This window comes from Cydia strobilella, chromosome 20 (genome assembly GCF_947568885.1).
Source record: "Cydia strobilella chromosome 20, ilCydStro3.1, whole genome shotgun sequence".
Taxonomy (NCBI): domain Eukaryota; kingdom Metazoa; phylum Arthropoda; class Insecta; order Lepidoptera; family Tortricidae; genus Cydia; species Cydia strobilella.
Genome location: NC_086060.1, coordinates 2,560,200 through 2,587,826, shown reverse-complemented (window position 1 = coordinate 2,587,826; position 27,627 = coordinate 2,560,200). Strand labels below are relative to the sequence as shown.

The window sequence follows — 27,627 nt, the reverse complement described above, 5'->3', positions numbered from 1 at the left end:
CCTTTGACAAACTATACCCATTCGACTCTTTTTTATTTTTTTAATAAATTTAATTTAAATTGATTATAAGTTATTGTCTGTGCTTTTTATTTCGTGTACGATATTGTTGTCAATTTGAAACCGTGCAACATCAACACTTCGTGATTGTTTTGAACGTACCTATAGTGATGAAAAAGTTGCCAGGTAAGGATAAAATCCCAGTTTTTTTGATAATCTTCTCTCCACTTCTAGACCGCGGGCCAGGAGCAAATATCGTCAGTCATCGCATCCTGCTTAATACTTCGTCAGATGATAGTAAGTAGTAGTTGATGCTATCGTGAATTAAAAAAATAGTCAGCCAGTTACTGGCTCGCGGTCAGAAATCTGTTACTGGCTCGTAGCAGCGAAGGGATATCGCCCCATAGAAATTTTGAATTTCGCGCCTTTTTCTGCTGACAAGATTTGCTTGACCAACTATAGTTAAAATACATACAATGACTTACAAAATACGGGCAAATACTTATGCAACTGATACTAAGGCAACTGTGCGCTCGCCACTCGTGTTGTCAATCACCTCTCACTTCATCAACTGAGCTACCAAGTCTTTAGTGTCTGCGGTCAATATGTCGTTTATAAGCACTTTAAGCTGGAAGTGGAACATTAGCACAATGATTGTAAATGCTTTGCACGCCTTTAAGTGATCGCGGTAATTCACGGGCAGTAGGTAAACGATATACCTAAATAATACTCAAAATGTTGGTTTAACAATTTATTATTGTCATACTGTGTTGATCCTGCGAGTACATCCGATGCAACACATACGGCGACATATAACATTACACTTAGTATAGTAATTGATTTAATTCATAAATGTGAGTGCAGACAGAAACAAATGCAAGTGTTACATAGTAACAAGTGAAAATAAATAGGTTTGTTCCCTCTTTACGAGTCAATTTATTTTAATTCTTTTATTAGTACGACTTTTCGTCTACAGTTTTTTTAATCAATAATAAATATACATAGTACAAACCAATGCAATTGTGGTATGAGAAAACGCTGATGTAATATTGTTTTATATACCTATATAGTCGAGTAGCAAATAAGCGTACATAGTAAGCAATTTGTTACAATGTAGTAAGGACACAAAAAAATGTTTTTTAATGATACAGCTAAAATGCTGCATAAAACTTGTCGAAATAACATAATCCACATTTATACTATGTGTGTCTGACTATAATACAATCTCACCGTTTTAAAATAAAATGAGCAAAAGCAACATTTTCATGTTACAACCTTAAATATCTATTTTAATATATTTAATTAAAAATACCAACAATTTCAAATTGAGGCAGTTGTATTTTGGAATGTTCCGTATGTCTTTCTTCGTTATATACAAAATTACAAACAAAATAATCTATCAAAAAGCATAAAAAATAGTTAAAAAAAAATACATGTACTTACACTAATCTTATAAAAAATATTAACACACGAGATGAATCTTTGGGAGACTTAAAAAAGTAGGCACAGCCAAAAAATATTATTACTTGACAAAATAAAACATGGCAACCACCATTAAACTTACAGATATATTTTATCAGAAAGTGACTCCCATCATCTACATAATTTTTTTTTTGGAAATAATATAGACAAATGATTCACGCACGATCACACTTTAAAGTATAACATTTAATTCGATTAGACTTAGGGCTCGTTTCATTAAATTAAAGGTTGTTTTTTTATAATTTCTTTTACTAAAATAAAAGACTGCATGCATTTAAATTTACAAGTTTTCATGAAATGGGCCCATGATATCGTAATAATTATTTTAAATATGCATCCAATGAGCGAGCCTGGTCAAACATCTCTATGCTCTGTTGCTCTTAGTATAGGTACTGCTACCAGCTACAAACCTGTACTTACAGACAGTTGTTAAAAACTAAAAACGGCTCGAATGTCACAAGCACCACACTTTTCCCCTTTTACATGTCTAAAAGTAAGTGTGGAGGCGGATCTGCCCGAACTCCGAGTCAACAATTGGCAAGAAATAGCGCAGAAGCGAGAAAAAGGGCGCTGTCTTGTGTCGGAGGCCAAGTCTCATTTTCATTTTACGACTTCATACTTTCATAGGTGGTTTTAAAAAGGTCTGTAAAGGTTTTTAAAAATACTATTTCCGGTTCGAAGGACCATGAATTAAACGCCTTTTGATATATATTATGTTTCGTCTAAATATGTATTTTACAACTGCCTGTTAGTACCTAATCTCTCAATTATAATTGAGATACATATAAAAGCTACCAGTTATAATACAAAATTATGAAAGTATTGTCATTTTCGAGGTCATAAAAATAATAAAGCGTTACAATGAGATTACAGCTCAGTTTGAATCTCAAATTCAAATTGTTCCATGCTCTTTCCATGAAATAGAATAGAACACTTCAAAACTCATCTAAACATGAGATGATGGTCCCAATAGGTTTTATGAATAAACCATACAAACCTATTTAAGTCCGCTTTTATGTATATATGTTAAATGTAATACTATTATAAAATAATGTACTTGAAATTACTCATAATGAGATGGTAGTGATGGTACCTAAAAACCCTTTTAACTTACATTAAGTTACCAATGTCATCCTAAAGACATGTACCTATTTAAATTTGACAACAGTCAACAAGACTTACATTTACATAAACGCTAATATAAAAACACCTCAGATATTTTTATCATTACATTCAGTGTTCGTATATTAAAATTTGATAAATATTATAAAAGCACATTTATATGGCCATTTAAACTATACTCTGGCAAACACACTTTGTAAGTAGAAAAAGCGCGAAATTCAAATTTTGTATGAAAATCCGATCCTACGCCAAAATTCAAATTTGCCGTCTTTTTCCACTTACGGAAAATGCTTGCCAAACTCTCCTAACATGAAATAGAACACTGGCAACATTGACAATTTTTTTTATACTGACATGACTAAAGTTACCAGAGACAATGAAAACGGCCGTCTATATTTTTTTTTGTTTGGAAGCCTACGCTAATCGTGATTTTGTGGTTTAAATTATTTCTTATATTACCTACATTTGATAGTTCTTTGATCACTGGAATGCATTGGGAATGGTCGGATATGTGAGCGAGAATCTTGCGTCGGTGAGCCGTTCACTGAAAAAAAAAAGGAAAATCAGAATTATCATTACGAGCTGAATTTGTGCCCGCCCATGTGTGGTGCGCCTTATATTAGGAATCTAAAACACTTTACACATCTTACTTATAAGATACTAGCGACCCGCCTTGGAACTCAGTGAAACCAACATGCTGAAGTGGGGCGCTCTAAGCGGCTCAGACGCCCAATGTCCATGTGGGACGACTCCCCAAACAATGGAACACATGTTATCTTGCCCAGCGTGCCCGCATTCCTGCTCTGAGCAGGATCTCCGTGCATGGTATAGTATCTCTGAAGAGGAGTAATGTAATGCTGATAATAATGCCATCTCTGGGTTATGCTGGACATATATTCCTCAGCCGTGGTGCCCTGCTGAGCTAAAAAGCGGTATCTCAATTGAAGATTGCATGCAAATAAGTACCTTAAATTTGAATCATAACGTTCCATTTCCAGTTCATTCGTTTTTGAGATACCGCCTTTAGCATAAGGAGGGCTGAGTGTGGCTAGATATCATTCTTGGGTGTAGATAGTAGAAAACAAAATATACCAAAACAAATATTTAAGCAGGTAACTTAATCGTATTTAATTAAATCTAGAAGAATATATTTTAATAAAAAATGTTTTGATAGTGTTACTAACCTTACGTTGCAAATGAACTAGGAAACAAAATAAATTTGAAACGTAAAAGTAGTTTTTTTAATAATGTAGTGCAAACACCGTACAATGACAGACTGACGTATTTAGACGAATAAAAAAACCAAATGACGTTTGGTTTGACGGGAAATTTTGAAATTATTTCTAAGTTGTTTTTTAATATAAATTCCGTTTAAACATATTTTTGGTCAGATTTATGTTAAGATATTAACAAACAGCGTTTCTTTATATCACAACCAACCTTGTAAGTTGTGTTGAGTTGTGCTCTTACTCATTCAACCAAACCAACGCAGGCAAGATGAAAAGCAATGCCGGCCGGGCCGCGCCGAATCTGTGTACCTTCTTGTATGTACATCGGTATAAGGGCAAGGTAAGTAAATTTTCGAGTTTATAATATATATATACCTCCTGAACATTTATTTATTATTTCATCTTTATCAAAAGCTTTGATAGAGGCTTCGGGTAAAGCATATTTATGAAATGTTGGCGATGGAACATGGAACATTGTAACATTTCAAATAACAGCCGTTGAACTAGCACCATTCTTAGTGCCCGTAAGGCCCGTCATACACGTTGCTCTGATTATCATAATTAAGATACTATTTTCCGTGCCTAGGTCTTAATCTGATAAATCAACTACAACCTGCCAAAATTAGAAAGACATACATCTACACTGATAAAATCCAACCACAATACGTTACCTTTGTCGACATTTTACATGAATAATATCCCGATTCACTGATTTCTTGTTACCTAACATTAAATGTGACAATAGCACACCCTTAAAATGCATGCTCAACACTTGTCCTGTTTCGCTGTAAAATAACCTTTTTATACTTTTGATAACATCTTAACTGTTAATATATTTTCAGGTATTAAAAAGCTTTCAGAATAAAGTTGCGACACGGCAGGTATCGTGCTTTTCTTCGATAAGTTTTTCGATGTTGTCAATGGCAATTTCAGTGAACCTAAAAAAGGAAAATCTACCTAATCTAATGCGCTGTAACACCCAGATCACCGCACCACAAATTGTGGATAAAAAGCTTGAATGTTCTCAAAACTATGAAATATGCGACAAAAATGGATCTAAATTAAATCAAAAAAAGTTGGATCAAACTATTGAAGCTTTCCAAGTTATTTTGGGATCAAGAAGAAGAAATGAATTAGGTTGCCTCTAATTATTGTTTAAAACATAGTCAGGAAATAAATTGTTACATACTTGCTGTTAAGTTATTTTCACGGAAGTGCGCTTAAAGCGTCGCTGTATTTGCATGTGTCTTAGTTACTTGGAATGGAACGTATGTAAATAAGTAGGTACTTATAAATAATATATTGTACTTGATTCAACATAAGTTTTCATTTATTTATTCTGAAAAACTGAATTATGTAGTTTTCTAAGCAAATGGAAATTGGTACGACAAAGATTACTACATAAATCAGTTTTCAATATTAAAGTTGTTACATGTAGGTAAAGAACCCATAAGTACGTGTGTGTGTGTGTGTGTGTGTGTGTGTGTGTGTGTGTGTGTGTGTGTGTGTGTGTACATGTGTGCGTGTTTACTGCATATACAGTCTCATTAGTTGAGAGCAGGACCGCTAGGGGCAGCACTAGTAGAGACGTGAACGTGAAATGTCCGAGAGTTTCTTATCTATTACAGTAATAACATATACTAATCTATGCGTCGCATCACGGAGACATAGATTAGTATATGTTATTACTGTAATAGATAAGAAACTCTCGGACATTTCACGTTCACGTCTCTACTAGTGCTGCCCCTAGCGGTCCTGCTCTCAACTAATGAGACTGTATATGCAGTAAACACGCACACATGTACACACACACACACACACACACACACACACACACACACACACACACACACACACACGTACTTATGGGTTCTTTACCTACATGTAACAACTTTAATATTGAAAACTGATTTATGTAGTAATCTTTGTCGTACCAATTTCCATTTGCTTAGAAAACTACATAATTCAGTTTTTCAGAATAAATAAATGAAAACTTATGTTGAATCAAGTACAATATATTATTTATAAGTACCTACTTATTTACATACGTTCCATTCCAAGTAACTAAGACACATGCAAATACAGCGACGCTTTAAGCGCACTTCCGTGAAAATAACTTAACAGCAAGTATGTAACAATTTATTTCCTGACTATGTTTTAAACAATAATTAGAGGCAACCTAATTCATTTCTTCTTCTTGATCCCAAAATAACTTGGAAAGCTTCAATAGTTTGATCCAACTTTTTTTGATTTAATTTAGATCCATTTTTGTCGCATATTTCATAGTTTTGAGAACATTCAAGCTTTTTATCCACAATTTGTGGTGCGGTGATCTGGGTGTTACAGCGCATTAGATTAGGTAGATTTTCCTTTTTTAGGTTCACTGAAATTGCCATTGACAACATCGAAAAACTTATCGAAGAAAAGCACGATACCTGCCGTGTCGCAACTTTATTCTGAAAGCTTTTTAATACCTGAAAATATATTAACAGTTAAGATGTTATCAAAAGTATAAAAAGGTTATTTTACAGCGAAACAGGACAAGTGTTGAGCATGCATTTTAAGGGTGTGCTATTGTCACATTTAATGTTAGGTAACAAGAAATCAGTGAATCGGGATATTATTCATGTAAAATGTCGACAAAGGTAACGTATTGTGGTTGGATTTTATCAGTGTAGATGTATGTCTTTCTAATTTTGGCAGGTTGTAGTTGATTTATCAGATTAAGACCTAGGCACGGAAAATAGTATCTTAATTATGATAATCAGAGCAACGTGTATGACGGGCCTTACGGGCACTAAGAATGGTGCTAGTTCAACGGCTGTTATTTGAAATGTTACAATGTTCCATGTTCCATCGCCAACATTTCATAAATATGCTTTACCCGAAGCCTCTATCAAAGCTTTTGATAAAGATGAAATAATAAATAAATGTTCAGGAGGTATATATATATTATAAACTCGAAAATTTACTTACCTTGCCCTTATACCGATGTACATACAAGAAGGTACACAGATTCGGCGCGGCCCGGCCGGCATTGCTTTTCATCTTGCCTGCGTTGGTTTGGTTGAATGAGTAAGAGCACAACTCAACACAACTTACAAGGTTGGTTGTGATATAAAGAAACGCTGTTTGTTAATATCTTAACATAAATCTGACCAAAAATATGTTTAAACGGAATTTATATTAAAAAACAACTTAGAAATAATTTCAAAATTTCCCGTCAAACCAAACGTCATTTGGTTTTTTTATTCGTCTAAATACGTCAGTCTGTCATTGTACGGTGTTTGCACTACATTATTAAAAAAACTACTTTTACGTTTCAAATTTATTTTGTTTCCTAGTTCATTTGCAACGTAAGGTTAGTAACACTATCAAAACATTTTTTATTAAAATATATTCTTCTAGATTTAATTAAATACGATTAAGTTACCTGCTTAAATATTTGTTTTGGTATATTTTGTTTTCTACTATCTACACCCAAGAATGATATCTAGCCACACTCAGCCCTCCTTATGCTAAAGGCGGTATCTCAAAAACGAATGAACTGGAAATGGAACGTTATGATTCAAATTTAAGGTACTTATTTGCATGCAATCTTCAATTGAGATACCGCTTTTTAGCTCAGCAGGGCACCACGGCTGAGGAATATATGTCCAGCATAACCCAGAGATGGCATTATTATCAGCATTACATTACTCCTCTTCAGAGATACTATACCATGATGCGACGGACAGGGCGATAAATGTCGCTGCCTTTTGGTCCCGCACAGTCTGAAAGTCTGAAACCATCGACACGAGAAGAAGAAGAAGCGACCCGCCCCGGCTTCGCACGGGTGCAATGCTGATGTATTATACATATAAACCTTCCTCTTGAATCACTATATCTTTTAAAAAAAACCGCATCAAAATCAATAATTTAAATATCGTGAACGATGTTTTTCGTGAAACTAAAAACTCAACCCGGCCATCGGAAATCCATTGTACACCGGCCGCCTTTCGAAAATGTTTGAAAAAGTGTCGATGTAATGGCTCCTCTACACGATGGATTAGAGGGTGCAAGTGATATTGCTATCTCACTCCACTGTGTCCCTTGGACTGGCCTACGCTAGGCCATCGTGTAGAGGAGCCATAATACCTAAGTTCTCTTGTATCCGAGTAAATCAGTGAACATTTTTTTAAAATAAATTAATAATTTGCTACATACAATACAATAACTACAATAATAATATGTTATGAGTAAGCTATTGATACGCTGTGCCCTTACAGGGTCCATGTGAGACATTGTATATTATAATTTACATCTATAGGGCCCTCTACACTCATGCGCGAATCGCGGCGCGAAGCTGCGAACATGAGTGTGGAGTCTAGTTCGCTAATCAGCGAAATCGACTCTACACTCGCGTTCGCGGCTTCGCGCCGTGTAGTCTGGAGCGGGCTTGAACTGTACAATCATACCATGGTTGCAATAAAGAATTATGAAAATATACTCTGGTACACCCAGTTTGTCGGTAGAAAAAGGCGGCAAATTTAAAATATAAGGGTTGTCCCCAAAAAAAATCGGTTGAATTTCGCGCCTTTTCTACGCACTTTGACAGAGTTAGAGTTTAGATTTTGACTAATTGAAAACTTCCTCCTCTGTTAAATAATTAATAATTACCTTCGTTTTTGGTCTAACTGCTAATGTCAGCTTTTGTATAAGATGAGTTGCTGCCGCTGCAAGAGAAAATAACAATGGTTTATACGTATATTATTTATTTAAACTTTATTAAGAGTTTTGAAGTTACGTAACACGTAAGAGGGTAGACCGAGCGCGGTCTACACAAATTTGCACCCACCCGCTATTTACAGTTGCCCGTGAACATGATGCATGTAACTGCGTCGAAATATTGGGAGCTCACAAACAATACAAAATTAAGGTAATCCCGGTCTAGTAAAATTTTATTGCACAAAACACAAAAATTACAAATGGCGGACTTAACGCGCTTGAGGCATTATCTAAATATCTACCAGTAAAACATTGGGCTAAACAGTTTGGTGCAGGATTGTAAAGAGCTGTCACATGGCACCATATGGTTACGGGGGTTTGGATGAAGGATTACTCTCCAAGTCAGTGGTGGGCAAACTTTCTTCATGGGGGGCCAGAAAGTTAAAGAAATTTCAAAGGAGGGTCTTAGCTAGGTCCCCAGGTCGCATTTATCAGCCGATTCTAGTGAAATTTTGTGAGCAGGGTCGATTATACATACTTAAATGGAATTTTTCGTTCTCGTGTTCGTGGTGGCCCAAGTAGCATTTAGACGTCATTATGACGTATAAATGACGTCGCTCGTCATTTTGCTCTCTGGAGGGGCACTTATGAGATAGTCGAACGCCTAATTGAAGAAGTCGGCTGGCGGCAGACTGCACCGACGGGCTGGCTTATGTCCTTACAATATGGACCATTTTGAAAATTTTACAAAAATGGGATGGTATGTTTACTAGGTTCATAGAGTAACTTATACTAGAGCGGTACTGTCATAGTAAATTTTGTAACCCCAGTAAATTCACTGCCATCTGTCGACACACTTTAAAACTAAAAATGAAGATTTATAAAAATACGATAGAATGTATTTAAATATAGATAAATGATTTTTTTTATTTGCATTAATTATTTTTATGATTTTGACCCACGTTCTTTCACTGATATGCGTTAAAATTGTTAAATAACAAACGAAACCGTCAACGCCATCTATACGACTGTAGGCCAAAACTAGTAGCGCCCTCTGAACGAGAATCAAATTTTCTTGATTTTCGAGGCACGTTTTTTCCTTAGACTGTATCCATCTATTACGGAGTTATATCTATCTTTGCTAGGTTACAATAGGTTACAGAGCAATTAGTATTTAAAGTGCTGGTGGCCTAGCGGTAAGACCGTGCGACTTGCAATCCGGAGGTCGCGGGTTCAAACCCCGGTTCGTACCAATGAGTTTTTCGGAATTTATGTACGAAATATCATTTGATATTTACCAGTCGCTTTTCGGTGAAAGTAAACATCGTGAGGAAACCGGACTAATCCCAATAAGGCCCAGTTTACCCTCTGGGTTGGAAGGTCAGATGGCAGTCGCTTTCGTAAAAACTAGTGTCCACGCCAATTTCTGGGATTAGTTGCGAAGCGGACCCCAGGCTCCCATGGGCCGTGGCAAAAAAAAATGGCGGGAAAGCGGAAAGAAGATGATGAGAGCAATTAGTACTTACTGGTGAGAGACGCCAGGCCCCGCACCTTGGTACGAGGGTGCAGTAGCAAAAGATAGACAGGGACGGCAGTAAGGATCATGAGACAGCCTATGCCGGTCTCCGCGGGGGACGCTATCGCTGGCACGATCACCACCAGAAGAGTCGCGATGATGTATATAGCTGAAATAAAAGATAAATCGTAAAGTAAGGAATAAGGTTGCATTTGTGCCAAGAACCTCAACAAATATCACCAAGGGGGAGGGGGGGTCAAAAAGTAGCCGAAAAAACCTCGTGTGATTTGTGCACAAGTCATGCAGTAAAAATAACAATCACGAGTATCATGACTATGCCCAGGTAGCATTTATACGTCATTATTACGTCATAATGACGTCGCTGACGTCACTTTGCTACCTGTGTGATAAGTGTCATCATAATATACTGTCATTTCTACAATAATACAGTAAAGTGACTGTCACAGCTATGTTCGATTTTAGTCCTTACCGGGGAAGAAGAGGTTGACCTTGATGGGGCGCTCAAGTTCGGGCCGCGTCCACCGCAGCACGGGCAGACACACCACCGCTGCGCCGATACTCAACTGTAAATAACACAAATATTACTTCAATGAGGATAAACGTGCAGTATTTTTGGCTTTTGAACTTATAGATAGGCTGTCGTAAATGCTCAGGAATAAAATTATGGGAATATGGGAATATTTCTGGCATCTGGCCTTGGACACTAGTGTATAGAAAGTCAAGTCTCACTAGACTTATATTGACCGGGAGATAGACCGTGATTACCTTTTGTATTGTTTTTGAGCTCCCGATATTTCGACGCAATTACATCCATCTTGTTCTCGTTGTTGTTTGTTGTTATTGTTCTAACCGTGAATCATTCAAAACTCATGTCTCACCCAGGTAGCAAAGCCGACGTAGTTGATAAGCACGAAGATGTCCGAGCTCATGAGGTACATCAAGAACAACAGCGCCACGGCTAGTTACCATGGTTAGCATTTCCGCCATCTGGCCTTGGGCTGTACTGCCTGTACTAGTATATAGAAACTCAAGTCTCACCCAGGTAGCGAAGCCGACGTAGTTGATAAGCACGAAGATGTCCGAGCTCATGAGGTACATCAAGGACAACAGCGCCACGGCTAGTTACCATGGTTAGCATTTCCGCCATCTGGCCTTGGGCTGTACTGCCTGTACTAGTATATAGAAACTCAAGTCTCACCCAGGTAGCGAAGCCGACGTAGTTGATAAGCACGAAGATGTCCGAGCTCATGAGGTACATCAAGGACAACAGCGCCACGGCTAGTTACCATGGTTAGCATTTCCGCCATCTGGCCTTGGGCTGTACTGCCTGTACTAGTATATAGAAACTCAAGTCTCACCCAGGTAGCGAAGCCGACGTAGTTGATAAGCACGAAGATGTCCGAGCTCATGAGGTACATCAAGGACAACAGCGCCACGGCTAGTTACCATGGTTAGCATTTCCGCCATCTGGCCTTGGGCTGTACTGCCTGTACTAGTATATAGAAACTCAAGTCTCACCCAGGTAGCGAAGCCGACGTAGTTGATAAGCACGAAGATGTCCGAGCTCATGAGGTACATCAAGGACAACAGCGCCACGGCTAGTTACCATGGTTAGCATTTCCGCCATCTGGCCTTGGGCTGTACTGCCTGTACTAGTATATAGAAACTCAAGTCTCACCCAGGTAGCGAAGCCGACGTAGTTGATAAGCACGAAGATGTCCGAGCTCATGAGGTACATCAAGGACAACAGCGCCACGGCTAGTTACCATGGTTAGCATTTCCGCCATCTGGCCTTGGGCTGTACTGCCTGTACTAGTATATAGAAACTCAAGTCTCACCCAGGTAGCGAAGCCGACGTAGTTGATAAGCACGAAGATGTCCGAGCTCATGAGGTACATCAAGGACAACAGCGCCACGGCTAGTTACCATGGTTAGCATTTCCGCCATCTGGCCTTGGGCTGTACTGCCTGTACTAGTATATAGAAACTCAAGTCTCACCCAGGTAGCGAAGCCGACGTAGTTGATAAGCACGAAGATGTCCGAGCTCATGAGGTACATCAAGGACAACAGCGCCACGGCTAGTTACCATGGTTAGCATTTCCGCCATCTGGCCTTGGGCTGTACTGCCTGTACTAGTATATAGAAACTCAAGTCTCACCCAGGTAGCGAAGCCGACGTAGTTGATAAGCACGAAGATGTCCGAGCTCATGAGGTACATCAAGGACAACAGCGCCACGGCTAGTTACCATGGTTAGCATTTCCGCCATCTGGCCTTGGGCTGTACTGCCTGTACTAGTATATAGAAACTCAAGTCTCACCCAGGTAGCGAAGCCGACGTAGTTGATAAGCACGAAGATGTCCGAGCTCATGAGGTACATCAAGGACAACAGCGCCACGGCTAGTTACCATGGTTAGCATTTCCGCCATCTGGCCTTGGGCTGTACTGCCTGTACTAGTATATAGAAACTCAAGTCTCACCCAGGTAGCGAAGCCGACGTAGTTGATAAGCACGAAGATGTCCGAGCTCATGAGGTACATCAAGGACAACAGCGCCACGGCGAGCACGGCGGGCGCGGGCGTCGCTCGAGAAGATACCATGGTTAACATCTCTGGCATTTGGCCTTGGGCCGCGCCGGCGTAGAACAGACTGGAAATTAAAAAGAAACCATTGAGGCCGTTCCGTATAGAAAGGATGTCTCTATATATGAAAAGTGTCCATCAAAAAACAGTAAATAGGCGGCGCCAGTACCTAGACCATATATGGTCTAACACCTAGTATTTTATATAAATGTGCACTCGTGCGACCGTGACGGACAGAACATACGCAATGCGATAAAATTAAAAACACGTCTTAACATTCATATTCATTTATCATCCACCCCTGACATACAAAAACAATCTACGTAATTTGGTCGGGTTATTTGTTACCCGCCATAAACCATACTAAAAGTGAGACTGTGACAAGGACAAACAATAAAAGCGCTTTCTCTGCTACTCCTTCTGAAAGATATATAAGACTATCCCGTTCGGTCATTTCCCCCCACCGCTCATGCCTGATCCAGTTGTACAAAGTCTAGATTCATGTCACTCACCGAGAAGAAGTCAGAAGCACGCCGTTGACAGCGCCAAAAGTAGATGCTGCAACGAACAGCGGAATGGAGAGCGCAAACGCTCCGAACAAGCGCTCAGCGAACATCACAGCTACTGCTGGGGTTCCTAACATCTACAAAATATTTTTTGGGATTAGTCAGTAGTAGACCGAGCACATGATTGGCGCAACAGTATCTCGCCGCGAGATAGACTACCAGTCTTTAACTAACTGTATGAATTAAAGAGGGACGGGTAGTCTATGTCGCGGCGTTATACTCTCGCGCCAATCATGTGCTAGCCCGGCAGTATCAGTACCATCTTCAGCTCTAAAAGACCTTCGGAATTCCCAACTGGCGTGAAGTGGCGCAGAATAGGGCAGAGTGGCACTCTTTTGTGTCAGAGGCCAAGATCCCTTTTTGGGTCACTGAGCCAGTGAAGTAGTAGTAGTCAGTACCATAGTTTAAATAGGTACTCGGCTAACTGACCAATCGTGTAACTTGTTGCGCCAGTTATAAGGTCTAATGGTGAATGTTAATGTGTTGCTGCTAGCTTAGCAAATCTACTAAGACTTATTATTTACATGTTACATCGACCTTTTCATCTGACACTTCCTGCCACCATCTTTCTGCTGAGAGAGTAGGGAAGTAATATGAACGGAGATACCTACTCTGTTTCGCTCAGACGAAAATGTCCGATGAAAAGGAAAATGTACCAAGATTAAAGATCATGAAGGTCACGTTTCGCTTAGGTGTAACACATAGCGATTACTAGCCATCTTAATATACCTCTATCCTTGTTCAATGGTTCTCTGTAAACTGTATCTTTTACTGAGGTATGCCAATAAAAAAGTATCTAGCTATCTGTCTATCTTAATGAGGATATTTGTCCACATAAAGGATTTTTTCCTTCCTTAATTCTTATAAGAGGCTTCCGTACACTCGTGGTGACGATGCCAGCCTCATAGGGGAGTTCACGTGTGTATTTCAGGGCAGTTCAAGATATTTTTTTAAATATGTAAACATTTTCTCAGCACCTTCTGATAGCGGTTGAGAAGGCAAGCTATCAAGGATCACATAAAGGTTAAAATGGTTACCTACCTCCGTGGGAGAGAGCGTGGTGTAGAAAGCGACATTGGTGAAAGTGTACACGATGGTGACCAAAGCGACGGAGATACCGATGGCGCGCGGCAGGTTCCGGACGGGGTCTTTTAGCTCTTCGATGATGAAGTTCAGATAGTTCCTGCAAACAGTGACAGAGAACTTAGATAGGTAAATAAAAGGAGAAGTATTTCAGCAGACTTTTGCTTTAAAATAAATTAGAGAAGTGGTTGTGCACACTATCAAAACGCTTCTTTTAGTACCTATTTCTGAAAAAGTAAAGAAGAAAAACTTGTCTTATTGAAAATAGCCAATTGCAGCGCAATAGTGCAATCTTTGCACCTGGCGGTGGCTGGGACCATCTCCGGATGTATCATATTGTACGCGCGGGGATGGTATCCGCCACGTGTATCCCTAAGGGTCTCTGCGCTGTTGGCTTCGGCCCCACGCATGCTTTCCAAATGTCCGGGAGCCCATGGTCCCGAGATTTTGTAAAGGACATACAAATAAAAATATTTTTAAAATATATTTTAAGAACATTATCAATAAATGAGTATGTGTAATAGTAGCAACTCCAGCCCTCAGAATAATGACTAAAGCAAAGAAGCCGGGCAAAAATAAAAGCTTGGTAAAAGATATCGTATTCACAACACGTTATTACTTTTTGTCTATGAGTGAGTGAGACAACAATCCGCAAGTTCTTTCGTTTTTTTCAGTATTGTCATAAGATGAACTGAGGGAAATGTCAAATGGTCCTATGTGGTTCTATAATATAATCCAGCCAAATAAAATATATGTTCGTTATTTCACAGGTAGGTGTCAACTGTAACAACTTGACATAGTCGTATTATTTTAGTTGAAATATTTCGGGATGTTTCAGCGGTCATCTTGGTTTATTTTAATTATAATGTTGCTATTCCTGAAAGATTGTTGGAAAACGTGCTGAGTTTTTATTTGTAATGGTTTGAAGTTCCCTTTGTGATAATGTCTTGTGTGATCGAGGGCTGTAAATCGTATACAGGAAGAAAAGAAAATACGCACGAACCGATAACCTTTAATCGGTGAGTTTTGTTCAATTTTGAAGAAATTAATTTATAGGACCTGACCCTAAACATAGAAATCGATATGTTGTTTATGTAATTATTACTTGCATTCAAGTCTTTATAGATTTTTGCATATTTTTTCGAACTTTTCTGCTAAGTATGAAAGGTTATATTTTTGGCATAGTGATGTATCGACCTCAGATCAATAACGTATCGACATTTACAGCTTTCTTATAGTTTGGCCCAGGACTGTCTCATTTTAATTGATGAGTACAGTCAAGGGCATAAATATATATACATTCCCAAAGTCTCAAAAATATGTGTACGCTTAGACAATAAAATCGTGTTCACATATTTTTAAGCCATTTGTCTGGATCGATATTTTTGCCTTCGACTGTACCTATAGTTTTCTTTGTTCTTACTTACTGACAGATTGTGTTTGCCAGACTATAGTTTAATACTAAAAACCGGTCAAGTGCGGGTCGGACGCGCGCACCAAGGGGACTACTTTTTAGTATTTGTTGTTATAGCGGCAACAGAAATACATCATCTGTAAAAATTTCAACTGTCTAGCTATCACGGTTCATGAGATACAGCCTGGTGACAGACAGACGGACAGCGAAGTATTAGTAATAGGGTCCCGTTTTTACCCTTTGGGTACGGAACCCTAATAAAAAAGACATTAATGATCAGTGATGAATGTTCCTTTTATTAATACTGTTGGTCACAAAACTCAACTTTTTATTTCAGATTTCCAAAGGACGAGGAATTGGGGATATTACTGCAATGTTCTGCCACCAGAGTGCAGCACTAGCTTTTTTAGTGCACCGTAGAGTAACTTATTTATACTGTACCTTTAACAGGTTTTTGACAAGTTTTCAGGGGACCTACCGGAAAACTCGAATCCGAAATTTCGTTATCTAGCAGCCTCTTTATCGCTGGAATACGCAAGAGTGACAGAGATGTTAGATAACGAAAGTTCGATTTTCTTGTTTCGCGATAGACCCTCAGATTGTGATAGTGGCGCCACCTACGCCGAGTTTCGCGTAATATTCCCTATTATTAAATAAAAAAAATATATTACACGAACGTTTTTTTTTTTCATTTCCTATTTGGTACAGTCAGCTGCAGAGAAAAGGTACCCCACGTCCATACTAATTTACAGAACTTTGTATGCAGGGGGGTGCCTTTTCTTTGCAGCTGACTGTACATGACTAGAAACTATACTTAGTCTTTTAGCATTAGAAAAAACGGTAAACCATTTCCACGTGTCTTTTTATTGACAAGTTTTTTTATAAATAAAGCAATATTTTACTTATGAAAGCAAAAGTATGTAAATTATCGTATATTATATTTGTTGTGACTTATTTTCCAAGTGTTTTTCGATAAAACGACACGTTAAGATCGCTCGCCTTCTTTCTAATGATAAAAAAACGAGAGGTATAGTTAGACGGTTCTGAGTGGTAGACTGCAAATGAGATAAAAGCTATATTAGGTACATGCATTAATCCTCATATCAGGCGGCTCTGATTCCAAGGATTGCATATTTTTTATACTTTTTAATGATTTTTAGAAAAGTATAAAAGTTATGCAATCCTTGTATTCCACGCATTTCATTTCATTTCAACGAGCCGCCTGCTACAGATTTCTTAAAATTGCCGCGTTTTTTCAGGTTCAACTTTCATTAGCCAGACTATTATCAATTTGCCAATTTCGTGATTATTCTTTTACACGGCACATAAACTTATGCATAATTTATCGATATAAAAAGTCGACACAGTTACATCCCTAGCAAATTATCAAACTTATGACACCATACGTAAATGAGAAATAACAAGCATATATGCATCTCTTTTCGGCACATTATCTAATTCGTAAGGAAGTAAAGTACGGGTATACATATTTGCGAAGCATTTTTGCCCTACTTCTATGCTTTAGTCATTATTCTGAGCTCCAGCCATTCATATTTAACATAACCTTACCATCCGTTATAAGCGAAGAGTCCGGAGTAAAACGAGAGAAAAATAGATGTGACGTCACTTGACGTCCCCTCGAACGTGAAATGCTGCGTTTGACCTGTAAACAACAATAAATCATAATAATTTGTTTAGATCTGCCTCTACACACTTACAAAAAAAGTAATGCTGTGTTTTTACCCAGGTAGCAAAATGACGTCATATTTCTTTTTTATTTTAGTTTTTATTTTATTGGTTCAAAAATTACACAGCATTACAGTAGGAACTAATGCACTGCGAAATTTAGGACAGAAAGTAATACATACAAACAAGGTACGTAGTACAGCATACAATCTGGTGTTGCAGGCGTCCATAGGCTACGGTAACTGCTTATCATCAGGCGGGCCGTATGCTTGATTGCCACCGACGTGGTATAAAAAAAAAACTGGAACTAGGTATGACCATTTTTTTTTAAATTATATATCAGTACACAAACTCAAAGAAACGAGGTATATACATAAAATAAAACAATATACAAAATAATTATTATAATGACGTATAAATGGTGTTAGGGTACATCATCGCCCGAAACACTACTTATGCCAAAATCGGCGCGGCCGAAAGGTTCGGCAATTTGTTTCATCAATTGTCGAATGCCTTAATATGGTAAAAACTTTTTAAGATATCCTTCACAAACATTTATTCCTCATAATCGGATCGCCGTGTGTAGTCTAGATAAGTAATTGAATTGGCTGTAAGCTCAGCGGTGGCGGAACACAGCAATCTTCTAATAAGACGCGCCAACGCTTTCCGACTGAGATGGATTTGACATTTGAAGTCGGATGTCGGATGACCTTGAAAATTTAAGTGAGACTTTTAGTAAATAAGTACCTATGCCAAAATTACACTGCTTGTGCCGAGATTTAAATAGGCCACTTTTAACTTGTCGATTTTTTTTGTCCGATTTTAATAAAAACATCAGTTTGAATAGCTCATTCTGAGCGGGAATAAACACATTTTTTTCAAATTTTTGGAGTATCGCTCGCAGACGTATCTGCATGTTAAAAATTTTTACTAGTTTTCAGTTTTTTCCCTATATTTGCAGTGTAAGACGATGTTACTTGCCAAATTTCATAGTTCTATGTTAACGGGAAGTACCCTATAAATTTTGTTTCCCTTGAGTGTCGAAATTTACGTTTTTTGCGGCATAAACGGCCGTATCTTTTTTTTACTGTAGACCTGAGTACATGGTTTAAATTTCAACTCGATAACCCCCACGCGTTTCGGAGATAAAGGGTCTTGACACGGACAGACAGACAACAAAGTGATGCTATTTAGTGGTTCCGTTTTTTTCCTTTTGAGGTACGGAACCCTAAGCCTAAAATCGGTCCAACTGCGAAAATTTACCCTTTTTCATAATACGAGTACAGCATGATATTTAGCAATACGTTCAAAAGAAGAATAAAGTTGATATTACTTCACTTCTCAACATAATCGGACCGCAAAGAAAAGCAGTAATTGGTGGAAACACTCGTGTCAGAGGCAGGGGGTAAACCAATTTGCGGCAAATTGCCCGCTTTGTGGCGGGAAATATGGAAGTTGAATCCATCTTGCCTTTTATTTGATAGGGTATCGACCGTTTAACAACCTTGTTAACCGACTCACGCAATATGGAGGGTATTTTTAAAGATGCTGTGATCATATTTTGAGATGTAAAATTAAATGAAAACTATAAATATAAATATTATAAAAATATAACCTAAACTAAAAAAACACACATTATGGCTGCGATGTATGTATTTCGCAACTCGTGGTGTCAGGGAGAATGTTAAAGGACTGGATTGAAGGGATGGCATTAGAATAGATATTATTTGCCCTTTGGCATTAAGTCATTTGTAGATTTTTATTTATTTGTGCAATAAAGTTTAATAAAAAAAAATTAAGCAGTAGGTAATGGGTTTGTAACTTTAATTTCAAGAAAAGTGGAGTACTCATAGTGTATTTACTTACTGTTTTGTGTAGCGAGTTACCTACATTCTAATTATGTAAAATTATTGGAAATAATTTATATTTAAACTTTCCACTAAGAAAGGTTGCTTTGCTTTGTTCAGTACCTACTTGTATTGATTTCGTATTTACTGTCTTTCAAAATAATCTGCTTGTACGAATTACAATTTGTCATAATCCTTAATTTTGTTATCCACCATGCGTGACCCAAATCTCAACCTTTTGTACTCTTAGTTCGACAACAGTGCCACCTGTTCATACTGTGTTCAGCGGTGGCAGCATGGTTCCATTTTTAACGCCTAAGCTGTCACTATGCCTGTCACTCGCACTTACATACTTGTTAGAACTTGACAGGCATGGTGACAGGTGATAAAAATGCGACCGTGCTACGGCCGCTGGTTAGAACCAGAGGTTGCAGTTGCGTCATTGAATATTTGTTCAGATTGAAACGCGATTTTAGCCTTGGAAAATATTGATTTATGATAAAATACAATAAAAATGTAATTCAGGGTTTATGTTTCATAACATTTAAGTAGGTAAGTAGTGCTGCTTAGATGCAGTCTTTTGTTAGAGGAGGGTACTTTGCCATGGACTGCCAGGAGCTTGATGTACTGGTATGTGAACCGGTTGCAACTGACCAATAGTTTACGAAGGTCAGAAGTGGAAGAACTAACCTCTGCACAGCTGGTACATGCCGCCTCCGATGATGATGAACAGCGCCAGGAGCTTGGCGTACGTGAACCAGTCCTGCACGCACGTGGCAGCTCGGACTGACCAGCAGTTCACGAAGGTCAGAAGTGGAAGAACTAACCTCTGCACAGCTGGTACATGCCGCCTCCGATGATGATGAACAGCGCCAGGAGCTTGGCGTACGTGAACCAGTCCTGCACGCGCGTGGCAGCTCGGACTGACCAGCAGTTCACGAATGTCAGGAGTGGAAGAACTAACCTCTGCACAGCTGGTATATGCCTCCTCCGATGATGATGAACAGCGCCAGGAGCTTGGCGTACGTGAACCAGTCCTGCACGCGCGTGGCAGCTCGAACTGACCAGCAGTTCACGAAGGTCAGAAGTGGAAGAACTAACCTCTGCACAGCTGGTAGATGCCTCCTCCGATGATGATGAACAGCGCCAGGAGCTTGGCGTACGTGAACCAGTCCTGCACGCGCGTGGCAGCTCGGACGGACCAGCAGTTTATGAAGGTCAGGAGCACTGGAAGGTAAATAGTGTTTCAACATACCTATTTATTGCAATTAGAATTATACACATATCCTTCTTACAAAAACACAATTTTTACAGATTTTCGCGTTTGAAGAAAGATGATGGATGGTTTATCAAGCAGTGTAAGCAAATATTAGCTCTATTTCTGCTATAACAGTCGTTATGTTATACCCATGGGAAAACTTATTCAAGCTGATTTACCAATGACTACTTAAATATTATGGCTGTTAGCTGTTATGCGTGCTCGCTTTAGTTGGTGAAACGAATGAGTATGAATCAGAATCAGAATCAAATATTTTATTAGTGATAAACTTATAACTAAAATTACATACAATAGTATAACTAAAAACTACAAGCATACATAAAATAGGTAAGAGTTAAGTTTACCACGAAATGGTCTCGAGTATAGTGCCACAGAATATATAATAGTATACTAGGTACATTCACTCTCTAACAAAACCCGTCTATTACGACAGATATGAACGCTAGGTGGCGCATGCGCGAACAGGCGTCCATTCCGTAGCGGTGCGCGGCAATTATTATGGCTAGACCTCAGAACTGAGGGCGGCCGCATGTACTTATAGCGGCGCGACGAAATCGCGAAGTGAGTCACGCCTGGTAATACTCAAGTCTCAAGACCCATTTTACTATTGAAGTGACTTGCCCATATTTGAATATATCGTATATGCTTACGTATGCAGCAGGCAGCCAGTAGCCTGGTCACTTCCGTCGGAGGCTCGCACTCGGGGAAGATCGGCTTTAGCACGTACACACTGAACGTTAGCGCAACTATCGCCTGTGAACAAAAGAAATATTTTAAACTAAAATAGATGTCATATATTAAAGACAAAGCGACGAAGCCCTCCAGTTGTGAAGGCCGGATTCGAACCGGCGTCTTTATCAATCCGGGCCAACACCTTGAACCCCTAGGCCATCCCGCCACGGCGAACCCGTCCCAATTTCTCGACTATATGCCATCTTACAAAGACTAGGCGTCTTTAACCAACTTTAAGGGCAAGCAGTACGCGCTTGTACCTCCTATTTTAATTTCTCCTAATTTGATTTGTTCCCAAAGTTTTGGAAAAGGAATATTTGTTAAATATGTGACGTTTCAAGGGTAAAGGTACCTTTATGGCGGTTGGAGCTTAAGAGGAAAGGGGACGGCCGCTTCTCCATACAAACGTAGTTCCCATTTTCCTCTCTGGATATAGACATTATGGACAATGTTTACACAAACATGTGTACCAAATCTCAACTTAATTGGTCCAGTAGTTTCGAAAAAAATAGGCTGTGACAGACGGACAGACAGACAGACGCACGAGTAATCCTATAAGGGTTCCGTTTTTTCCTTTTGAGATACGGAACCCTAAAAATTAAAATTGATTTGTTCCGCAGTTCAGCGCAAACCTATATCATAATTACTACTCACAAAGTTCGTAATCAAACAGTTTTTTCATAAGTACTTTCTCATTCTCAACCTAGTGGCTATAGTAGATGTAATAACAAAATGGCCCCACGTTGGGCGCCATTTTGCAATCTAAGTGATTCTTGTGAAATAACTTGTGCTACTAAATAAATCATTTTTTATTACTAACATTGTTAATTTTCCCCCTTTAGGCTACGATTTCCAGGACAAATACCTACTATAAGCTTTTCCTATATTTTTTTTACCAAATCTGTTCAACTGTTTTAAGTTTGTTGCGGAACAAAGATTTAAATATCCATTGGGTACCATTTTACAATCTAAGCGACGGGAAAATCCTGAACCAATAAACTGCAATACGCAGGGCAATAAAGTTTTATTGACCCATTATTGCAGGGACGTTAGGGACCTGTGATAAAAGGTACCTACATGAAAAGTAAAGGTATTAGGAATAGGATATCGTGAACTTTATTAACAATATGTTTTATTGGTAGACCAATTTGCAACTTACAAAATGCAGTAAATTTTTTTTAATGCAATGAAATTCTTTATTTACATACACGATATATACAGTGGTACTACGTATATACGTTCTTGCTTCTCGCTAGAACTCATATAATGTACTTATACCTAAGTAGGGTTAAACAAGGTACTCTGAATAAATAACGAATAAATAACAAAACACTGATTTAAAATTTCATGGTTTTTACTTATCAGTATTTGTTAATTATTCATTATTATTCAGCAAAACAGGACATAATCGAGTATAATTAAGTTATTAAATTTACCTCCGATGTTTCGAGGATGGCGTTTCTCCCGTGGTCTCAGATTGAGACTGTTGACTTCTGAGACCATGGGAGCAACGCGGCCGCGCGGTCCTCGAAACGTCGGAGGATTCGTCGGATTTAAAAACGTGAACGTAATTAATTATACCCGATTAAGTCCCGTTTTGCTGAATAATAATGAATAATTAACAAATCAATTCCATAATTATTAAAGTTAGGATGCCGCTAAAATTATAAGGTAAATTTCAGACTTTATATATCAGCAATAACGCCTAACAATAGAATACACATCGAGTCATGAACAGCAATTTATTTGACGATCGGAGCAAGCTCAGAGAGAATAAACTAGGCAACTGAGACGATAGGTCGATATCGACACACCAACTTTGCTTGGTATAGTTTTGAAAAGCTGCTTTCTTGATACTTCACAACCAATTTGATTTGAGATATGATTTTGATAGAACTTCATCGTTTAATATGCAGGTGTATTGTGATTAAAAATATTTTATCTTTACTTTTATGATTTATTTAAAATAGACACTCCATACCTATTTTATCTATTTCGCCACTTTTCCTTAGTTCTGTCTGAAGTCTGAATCTAGCCTAGACACAAAGACGGTTTGTAAACCAAATATAGAACTGCCTACACATGTCCCACGCAAGCAAAACATATTGTGACGATCATCCCACTCTGTTGTAGGATTAGAGATGCTTTTTTTACTCATAAGAACAATAAGTACAGTTAATTTAAACTAACACGATTTTCACTCATTATTTTAAACTAACAAAACTTACAGTTTTGGCCTTTAACCAGAAAAAAATAAACAGAACCTAAATCTGTGCATTACCTAAAACACAAACATTTTCCTTAGTTTTTCAGTGCTTAAAACCTTAATTAAAACAAAGTGAAACGAGTTTGTTTTGTAAACTATCACAGTAAACGCTTGACGATTGTTTCAGCAAGGTCAACACATTAGGGTAATTGGTAACATGGTTTGGTCAATGACATGCAAACTTAGTGAAGGTTGTGGTGGTCGCTAAATCAGTAGTAACAGGACTATGTGAGCATCGAGATGACACAGTCACACCTATATGTAGTAGGTAGAGTATTATATATATATATATAAAGCCCGACCAGTAATATATGATCACGCGCCATGTTGCGGAATTTTACTGGAACTAATTTTTTCATACTATACTAAACTGTCACTCCATAGTCCATACATGAGAATAACAGCGCCCTCTTGACAATGATCATATATAACTGGTCAGGCTTTAGACAGTTTGTAAAGATATTTAGTGGGTGGTGTCAATTATACAGTGTGGAAAAAAATATATAGGCCCTGGAGGGAAAGTGCCTTAAGTTAGCTCATTTTACATAAACAAAACATTCTTATATTATTAAAAAGAAACAAAACTGCAATTCAAAGATTTTTTTTTAAATCGCTCGTCTCGCCCGGGAATTATACCGACTAAAAGTCCAAAAAATAAACACTCGCTATTTTATTCTACTATTCGATACAGTTAATGATAACAGTTCTCCAAGAAACATTAGGTCTTTCACTCGTCTGTCGTACAAAAAATCCATAAAATGGATAGTAGGTAAGAATATTTTAGACATGCGAAATAAATAAAAAAACTTTGAATGCAGTTTTGTTTCTTTTTAAAAATAAAAGAATGTTTTGTTTAAGTAAAATGAGCTAACTTAAGGTTTTAAGGCACTCCCTTCCAGGGCCCATTATTTTTTTCCACCCTATTAGCAAAGATAGATATAACTCCGTAATAGATGGATACAGTCTAAGGAAAAAACGTGCCTCGAAAATCAAGAAAATTTGATTTTCGTTCAGAGGGCGCTACTAGCTTTGGCCAACTGTCGTATAGATGGCGTTGACGGTTTCGTTTGTTATTTAACAATTTTAACGCATATCAGTGAAAGAACATGGGTCAACATCATAAAAATAATTAATGCAAATAAAAAAAAAACATTTATCCATATTTAAATACATTTTATCGTATTTTTGTAAATCTTCATTTTTAGTTTTAAAGTGTGTCGACAGATGGCAGTGAATTTACTGGGGTTACAAAATTTACTATGACAGTACCGCTCTAGTATAAGTTACTCTATGCTATTAGACAGTGCATAGAGACAGTAGTGTGGTGTCAATTATATATACCAAGTACAGCAGGTGGTCGAAGTGACGCTCTGACATGTACTGCGTTTGCTTTCCTGGAATAACTGCGTTTACTAATGTATAGGTTGTCAACTTGTCACATTATCTGTAAGGTATACTATACTTTTATTTGTGACATATAAGTATGAACTACAGTTACCTACCTACCTCAGGATAAATATGACAATAATTAATAAGCTACCTATGTTGATTTACAAAAATGTAAAAAAAAACTTTTAAAAGCTCATAAGTTTTGTCGGCAAACAAGTCGCAGTCAGGTGCAAACAATTAAAAAAACCGGCCAAGTGCGAGTTGGACTCGCGCACGAAGGGTTCCGTACCATTACGCAAAAACGCAGTTTGTTGTATGGGAGCCCCACTTAAATATTTATTTTATTCTGTTTTTAGTATTTGTTGTTATAGCGGCAACAGAAATACATAATCTGTGAAAACTTTAACTGTCTAGCTATCGCGGTTCATGAGATACAGCCTGGTGACAGACAAACAGACAGACGGACAGACGGACAGCGGAGTCTTAGTAATAGGGTCCCGTTTTTACCCTTTGGGTACGGAACCCTAAAAAGTGTCCGGGAACGGACGAAAACATCCAATACATAGAACCTATGGTATGGAATGGTAGAGAATGCCTGAAGGCATTAAGTCCGCCATTTGTACTTATTTTTATCGTGCAATAAAGTTTAAATATAATAAAGTTTAAATAAACATACCTGCGAGCAAGGTCTGACGATCATACATTCGATCCACAGCCGAACGAAAGCAGCGAACGGTCCGAAAGTCTCCATTATGTATGCGTAGTCCGCGCCGCTCTGACGAATCATGGTTCCCAGTTCTGCGTAGCAGTAGGCGCCGATCTAGGAACAAATCAGTTTATAAATAATAAATAAGAAATAAATATTATAGGACATGCTTACACAGATTAACTAAGTCCCACGGTAAGCCCAAGGAGGCTTGTGTTATGGGTACTCAGACAACGACATATATAATACATATAAATACTTAAATACATAGCAAACACCCATGACTCAGGAACAAATATGTGTGCTCATCACACAAATAAATGCCCTTACCGGGATTCGAACCCAGGATCATCTTCTTCACAGGCAGGGTCACTACCTAGGCCAGACCGGTCGTTAAACTACACGAAAAACGGTCGGTTTATGAACCACAGGAAAAACGAAAAGCAGCAAATTTAAAAAATGTAGGTGAGAAGGATTTTCGTTCTATAGAAAATTTGAATTTCGCGCCTTTTTTTACTGACTATAAATAGTGGCGTTGAGTGAGTATTCTATAGTGGGACACCATAATTACAGGCTATATTAATGAATATGTGGGTTTCTCAGGACGAAAACGCCTCATACAAAATGGCCGTGAGATATGATTTGACGTCCGGTCTGCCTAGTAGGTAGTGACCCTGCCTATGAAGTCGATGATCCTGAGTTCGAATCCCGGTAAGGGCATTTATTTGTGTGATGAGCACAGATTTCCTTAGTCATGGATGTTTTCTATGTATGTATTTAAGTATTTGTTTATTATATATATATATCGTTGTCTGAGTACCCATAACACAAGCCTTCTTGAGCTTACCGTGGGACTTAGTCAATTTGTGTAAGAATGTCCCTATAATATTTATTTATTTATAATGTCACACCATGAATAGTTATACTAATACTTTTTATTCGATAGTAACGATAAGAAATACAATAAATTAACTAAAGCTTGCGCTTTATTATGTTTCGTTATGCTTTTCGTTATGCTGCAATGGCAGCTCAGTGACAAATCATGTTATCAGTAGATATACATTTAGTCGGGTCAGGCAGATAGTAGTTGACCGGCAATAAACTTGGAAATAAATATTATATTCATAACAATATCACGTATTGGTGTCAGTCGAGCATCGGTTATTGTATATTCAGTAAATCAAGTAAATGTCAAGAAACTTAGAAAAAATAATTTTGCAAGGAACGAAATTTATTTAGTTAGACATCACCGTCTATTTCTTTCAGTAAAAAAAAATGGTCATACGATTTTTAATATTTTTGACGGAAGTGTGAAGCTTAACAGTGTAAATGTATTTTTAGGGATGATTTTGAAGTAAAACTTCTTTAGGCGCGAATAGAGGGTAACATCAGATTTTTTTTTCTGACGGAAATAACGCTCAGTAGTGACACACGCACAATAGGACACACGTCAAAGTGCCAACATAGCGATAAACGTCAAAGAAGTCTTACCTCAATCGCGCGTAAAGATTACACGCACACACTTTTTTTAAGTTCGTTTATTTTTCTGTGTGTCACCACTAATTCGTACCTAGTCCAATCAGGTTCCTATTGAAAACTAGCGCCAATGATTGCATATTAAATAACGAATTACGAAATAGAGTAAAACATTTGTATACTTCCATTACGCATTCTTTACTACGGAACTGTTTCCGTAAGATTTGATTAGAAACCAAAAAAATATGTTACACATTAAAGTTCACATATGGATTTATTCATTGCATTTATAAATGCAATAATGTTGATATTCTCGTTCCCTTTACGTCTAATCGATTGACGTGTGACCCCCGATCTCGTAGCAACTATTACTTATCGGAGCTCAGAAGAGTTAACGATTCTCATTTGACCTATATAATTATAATAATTTGTTGCTACTTAAATAAGTATCTCAGCTATTTTTAAAATATCAAGAATATATTTAAGCCTTAAGAAGATATTTTCGTAAATCCAATTAAACGGCTATGAT

The 27,627-nt window shown here is 37.9% G+C and overlaps 1 protein-coding gene across 1 annotated transcript in view; it reads right to left on the bottom strand.

Moving 5' to 3' along the window:
* Positions 1–733: 733 nt before the first annotated feature.
* Positions 734–27,627, bottom strand: part of LOC134750573 (large neutral amino acids transporter small subunit 1) — a 44,768-nt gene continuing 17,874 nt past the window's right edge. The window contains exons 3-13 of the mRNA XM_063685782.1: positions 25,593–25,736; positions 21,180–21,282; positions 20,352–20,477; positions 17,287–17,380; positions 14,262–14,403; positions 13,167–13,297; positions 12,553–12,721; positions 10,544–10,637; positions 10,064–10,222; positions 8,490–8,545; positions 734–3,145 (exon numbers count right to left, since the gene is read on the bottom strand). Of these exons, the coding sequence (XP_063541852.1) occupies positions 3,143–3,145; positions 8,490–8,545; positions 10,064–10,222; positions 10,544–10,637; positions 12,553–12,721; positions 13,167–13,297; positions 14,262–14,403; positions 17,287–17,380; positions 20,352–20,477; positions 21,180–21,282; positions 25,593–25,736 (1,221 nt within the window). The 3' untranslated portion in view covers positions 734–3,142. The remainder of the gene's footprint in view (positions 3,146–8,489; positions 8,546–10,063; positions 10,223–10,543; positions 10,638–12,552; positions 12,722–13,166; positions 13,298–14,261; positions 14,404–17,286; positions 17,381–20,351; positions 20,478–21,179; positions 21,283–25,592; positions 25,737–27,627) is intronic.